Below are 6,108 nucleotides of genomic sequence, written 5' to 3' on the forward strand. Positions count from 1 at the left end.
ATACATCAATCAAAAGTAACAAAAATAAAGAGAGTAGCTAATGCAAGAGACATATGTTATTATGTCGTTTTCTATAATTTAAAGAAATGGAAACAAAAAACTTTAACCCAAGATGCAAAATCTACCATGCATCTAACAAGAAAGTTGGATTTACCAATGTTTGATGTGGCCAACAAGATGTGACGGCACAGAATGAACATACTTTGCATAATAATATATATTCTTCTTTATCAAATTACAATTACAGCAAATTAATCCTCGGATTCTTCATGTTTTTTAATTAATTCCAAAGTTTATGTTAATGATGAATGAATCAACACCAATTATTACATAGCAGCATTATAAACCCTCCTCATCTTCTTCTTTTCAGAGTGACATCAAGTCTACTTTGTGTCATGTTAATTACACTTTTACTTCTGAAATAGACCCATTAATTGTCATTACATAGAGTTAGCTTGCAAATAATCTTAAATGACATAGTTTAGTCTCAGAAGTAATCATACAGAAAAAATAAATATACCTTCTATAATTATTTTATTGGTTAAATATATTTTTCATCTTAATAATGTTAATTTGTTTTGGCTTTTATCTTGGAAAAAAGTTATTTTAGTTGTATATTTTAGAACATAAAATGAACGTTTTTTTTTTTGCATTCCTATCATCATATCGATTAATTGCTTATATCTCTATCACATAATTACTATACCATATTACATTATTACATTCTATGGTGTATTTATGAGAGTTATATGTCTAAATATTAATAAAATATTTAAAAATATAATTAATTTTATATATGAAAACATAATTAATCATGTAATTAATAATTATTTTGTTATTATAATAAAAAATACTAATTACAAATAAATATATTTATCTCTTTCTCAGTTTATTATTCTCAATTTAAAGAATTTTAATTCTATTATTATTATTTTTTATTTTTTTTATTTTTCATTTTCCTCGTCCAAACGAAATCATTAATGTTCCGCCAACGGTATTTTATAGAAAAATAAATGTACATCTGTATACTGGAATTCTAGTAAATGTCATAAATAACAATAAAGGTTACGAATAGAGAGAATAATATTTAATGAAATGCTAGTAATTTTATCAATATGTTTTTATCATAAGTTAAAATTTATTAAAACTAAAAAAAAATCGTAAAAAACAATAATTAGAAAAGAAAGGTTCCAAAATTTTATAATTTTTCAATAAATTTTAGTTTATGGTTCAGCACATTTATTAACATTTTCGCTAATAGTTAGATATGTAACGAGTACTAGACACTTCTTGTTCACAAAATATTACACCCATAGTTTTTTTGTGACAGATAGATGTAATAAGAAAATCCAATTGAGTGCATAAATATTATGATAAATGGAGTTTTTTAATCCATTTGCATTTTGGGGATAGAAGTCAGAGGAGAATTTACAAAAAGGGATGACAAGCTAAGGCAGTGTAACTATACAATTTGCCACTTCTACATTAGTTGCAACCTATTCTAACATTCTAACACATTTTAATATGTAATCCACATAATTCTCCCTCCCCCACATTTTTGTTCCCTTGTTCCAAGTGCTCCTCAACCATCCAAAAAGGTGGAACTCATCCTGACTTCAAAATACAAAAACACATGATAAATAATATATATCTATACTTTGAAACTCTGGTCCTCAATTCCCTTCGAGTCCACGTGGATTTCAGCATTTTTTGCAGTCAAAGAAGCGTCTCCTTGAGCATCGAAGCTAGCGTGGACACTGTAAAAGACATAGAAAAGCACAGCCACAGCCGAAAAGAAGGCAAAACGAACATAGGATGGCCCATCGAGGGATCCCAACAGAAACACATTGAGAAAGATTGATATGGAGGGTATCCAGGGCATGAATGGGACACCCCAGAATTCTGGCTTTCGAACCTGAGGGACCATGCAATGGAAAAGTTGTAATATTGCAATCGCAATAATACCAGAGACACTCAGCATCCCTGCCTTCGCACCTCCTGTTGGTACAAATTTCCAAATAAGGGTGAACATCATTGCGGTAAATGAAAACGAGCACAGAAACGACAATGTAGGCCATGGATTGCTTGTCCCTGTAGCCACATAACGTCTGTAGATCACGGCATTTGCCACCATGTAAAACACAAACAGGGTTCCGATTGACACCAGATTCAGGAGGACATTAAGATCGGTGAAAAGGGCTATTGCCGCTGTGAAGATCCCTGAAAAGGAAATAATGTTCGGACATCAGATAAATAATATGCACAAATTAATCATGTTTTGGGGAGAGGAAAGGGAATTTTGGATAAGAGATAGTGAGAAGTCAAAACGCACCACAAAGCATAAAATCATGGAAATCAAACAATCCATCATTGAGGCTTAACTTTAAGTCGCTACATAAAGAGCTAAGGTCATGATCAGTCAATGATTCCAATCAAGAGGGAATATATTACTCATCTAATAGTGGGGGTCGAATCAATACAAACCACCAATATCTTCCATGCCAAATGCTTTATTATTCTTCCAATGGGAGTCACATACAGAAGCCTATTATTTTACTTGAGTGAGTGATTCACATCTTCCCATTCTAAGCCACACAGCAAAACAGCAAAAAACACAGTTGTCATAGTCCTTCCATCCATATCCAGTGAAGATACTGTTCATGGAACGCGTGATTTCAAGCTAATCTCTGTAAAGGAGGGGATAGGCACGCACATACCATACGGGGGGACCAGATATTACTATACAAAATATGGGAAACCACGTTATAGGCTCACACCGCTTCAGAACATGTGACACCCATATGGGAAAATCTTTTCTAATACCCACTGTTTTGGAGTACGTTACCCACTCTCACTTTCAAATAAAAATAATCATACAAAACCGAAAACTATGGGCGTTCTTTTCACCATTATCTATGTGTAGCGATACATCTGACACGTCTCCTGTGCTAATTTTCTTTCACAACTGTTACTCAGTAATTCCCACACGGTGCCAATTTACACACCAGTTGGGCACACAGCATTGACTTTTATTGATAATCAGAATGCGAAAAATCACACAACAACACCAACTGATCCTATCAATTAAGTAGATTCTAAATGTGTGTTTGTGTTTGAATTTGTTCTACACAACAAATGAAGACCACTCCACCAATTTTCTTCACCCGTTTTGCAGGGATTTTGCTAAGAACCACTCTTAATGACACGCAATCATTAATCGATAATAAAAAATCCACACACTTCAATGGTAGAGCAAATTAGTAAGAGATATAGATGAAGCTCATCTCAATCCCTTTCACTGTCAACGCGACAATGCTTCAAGAATCACTATAGCCATTCACATTACATCAATGAAGAAAAAAAACACACTGCTATCATTACATAACTTCCTCGATCACAACCCAACCCAGCCAAAGACAATGTTGTTGAAAGTGGGTCCCTTTCCCCCTCTTTCCGAAATCACACAATCAAAACTCATAGCATTACTCACACACATAACAAACATTGCCAAGTGGCAAGTGAAACATGAATCTAAACGGCTGCGGATAGATATTAGGAAAACATCCAACGATTAACCAAGAAGAAGATAAAGATGTAGACAGGTATGTGAAAGGATTTATACGATAATTAAAGATTAGAAGTAAATAAATACCAAGGAAAGCCGAGGCGTTGACAGGGGTGGAGGTCCTGGGGTGGACCCTGGCGAACCATGAGGGGACCACATTCGAGCGACCGATGACGCACATGTAACGAGCCTGACCCAGCATCGCCACCAACAGCGACGTCAGTATCCCAAAACTGGCCCCCACCCCGATTACTCGAGACACCCATCCCCAACCGTCCGATTTCCCACTGAACGCCGCCGAAAACGGCGCTTCTGCATCGATCTGCGTGCACCCAACTCATCAGATAATATCATACCATCACATCGCTTCCTCACAACAATCATTTTTAATCACAAAAACACCTCCATTATTCACATTAGTTACATTACGTGCCTGTTAGGTAACTATTAACCACCATTAACTAGCTAAACAAACTTTCCATCTCCCAAAAAGTTAAAACCAGCTCTAATATATCTCTTTCGTTCAGCAATTTAAAATTAATTTTTAAAAAAGCAAGAGACACTTCTATATTGACCTACGATTTTTGTCTGCCATACCAATCGGCTGATTTGACATTAGATTTTATTGAAAATTCTTGTATTCTTGTAAATGAACGCCGGTATTTATTTATTTATTTATATTTCTGAAGCTGAAAAAAACAAAAATAGAGGAGGAATTAAACTCACCATATCGTAGGGGAGAAGTTTGGTCATCGATGCGGCCATGAGACAGTAGAGAACCGTGACGATAACGACGGAACCGGACACTCCAACCGGAATATCCCTCACCGGATCCTTCACTTCCTCCGCCATGGTCGAAACGGCGTCGTAGCCGATGTAACTCAAGTAGACGGCGGCGGCACCTTTGAAAACGCCGGCAGCGCCATGTGGAAAGAATCCGCCGGGGTTTTCCGGGTTAGCGGGTTCGGTGAAATTCTTCCAACTCCCTCTCCAGAATCCTACCATTATCACAAACGCTATGAACAATATGTGCAGCGCCGTGAGAATCATGTTCACCATCGAACTCTCTCTCGTGCTAAAACACAACAAAATCAAAGGTTAACGATGATAATAACACCAATATAGATGCGAGACTGAAAACAGAGCTTCATTGTTGCGGGGGGAACTATGAACCTGTAGCAGATGACGAGAGTGATGAGCAAAACGACGGCGACAGCGACGACGTCTACTTCGTTGAAGCCGTCGGGAAGAGACGGCACCGTGAGCCGCCATTTCGCGGAGGAGATTCCGATTGCGGTGCCGAGGTAGGCCGTGAAGCCTCGAGCGACGGCGGCATTGGAAAGTACATAGTCCACCACGAGATTCGCGCCGGTCATAAAAGCTGCGAATTCACCTGCGAAAAAGGACGTCGTTGTGTTTGGTGAGAATGAAAATGTCGAGATGTAGAAACAAAAAAAAAATATTATAGGTTCAGAGCTCTTGGTCTGTGTACATAATTTTATATAGTTTTTTTTAATTAGTGAGAAAATGTTAGTATTAATATATAATAATGCGTCGCGTGTTTCGGAGTGCGTAATAATTTATGAGGCAGTGAGAAGGCGAACCGAAGGTGACGCGGAGATAGCTGAAGGCGCCGCCGGCGACGGGCATGTCGACGGCGAACTCGGTGTAGCAGAAGGCGGAGAGGAGGGCACAGAGGCCGGCAATGGCGTAGGAGAGGAGGACGGCGGGGCCAGCGTAGAGGCGGGTGGCGTGGCCGGTGGTGACGAAGACGCCAGCGCCGACCATTCCGCCGATGCCGAGGGAGACGAGGTCGTACCATCGGAGGGTCTTGCGCATGGTGGTGCCGGAGCGGGCGCGGACCTGGCTCATCTCGTCGTAGGAGGTGGAGACGGAGAGGGCGCGTTGTGAAAGGCGCGTGGGGGTGTGAGAGAGGGCGCGGAGGTAGGCGCGGAGGCTCGAAAACGAAGATGAGTCCATTTTTGAAAGGAAAAGAAAGATGTGTTGCGAGTGTGATATGAATGAGTGGGGGTTTTTATAAGGTCTGCAACTGCAACAGGTTCACTCAACCACTGAACTATAGTTGCAGTTGTAGTCGAAGTGTAGTAGAAAGGAAATGAGGAATCACTGAATCATGGTGCTTCTGCCATCTTCTCCATTAATATTATTACTATATCCTCTTTTTGAAAATGACTCTTTACCACAATATTAAATTCCCTCTCCTCAACTCAACCTCAAAACTCTACTCTTTTCCATTTTCTATCACTCGTTCATTCTTCATTTATTTCCCCGGGAAAAACAAACTCACATATTCCCTTGTAATTTTCAATTTCTGTATTACATTTATCTTTTCACTTACTTTCAAAGAGGTTAAGTAATTTTTTTCTCTTTTAATTTATTTCACGTTTTCCTGTCTCAAACTTTGTCTCCCAACTTAAAATATAATCATATTTTTAAATTCATAAAATTATATTTAGAAAGACTCTTTTTGAGACAAATTTTATTTTTTAACACAAATCAAACATTTTTTTCGTTATTAAATT

At 38.2% G+C, this 6,108-nt stretch overlaps 1 protein-coding gene across 1 annotated transcript; it reads right to left on the reverse strand.

Annotated features, from left to right (window-relative positions):
* Positions 1-1,337: 1,337 nt before the first annotated feature.
* Positions 1,338-5,761, reverse strand: LOC114192290 (cationic amino acid transporter 7, chloroplastic-like). Its single transcript, XM_028081971.2, has 5 exons — positions 5,170-5,761; positions 4,739-4,958; positions 4,292-4,640; positions 3,653-3,887; positions 1,338-2,220 (listed from the first exon to the last, which is right to left on the reverse strand). The coding sequence occupies exons 1-5, from the start codon at positions 5,543-5,545 to the stop codon at positions 1,652-1,654; spliced, it is 1,749 nt and encodes a 582-aa protein (XP_027937772.1). The 5' UTR covers positions 5,546-5,761; the 3' UTR covers positions 1,338-1,651.
* Between the last annotated feature and the right edge of the window lie 347 nt (positions 5,762-6,108).

The sequence above is a fragment of the Vigna unguiculata genome, chromosome 7 (assembly GCF_037176805.1).
Source record: "Vigna unguiculata cultivar grain cowpea cultivar isolate G323 ecotype 2 chromosome 7, ASM3717680v1, whole genome shotgun sequence".
In the NCBI taxonomy this organism is placed as follows: domain Eukaryota; kingdom Viridiplantae; phylum Streptophyta; class Magnoliopsida; order Fabales; family Fabaceae; genus Vigna; species Vigna unguiculata.

Excerpts from the sequence above, each read along its gene's own strand:
- LOC114192290 (XM_028081971.2), bottom strand. The coding sequence starts at position 5,545 with ATGGACTCATCTTCGTTTTCGAGCCTCCGCGCCTACCTCCGCGCCCTC. Across the intron at positions 4,959-5,169 it reads CTATCTCCGCGTCACCTTCG|GTGAATTCGCAGCTTTTATG; the intron begins GTTCGCCTTCTC and ends CCTTTTTCGCAG. Across the intron at positions 2,221-3,652 it reads CAACGCCTCGGCTTTCCTTG|GGATCTTCACAGCGGCAATA; the intron begins GTATTTATTTAC and ends TTTCCTTTTCAG.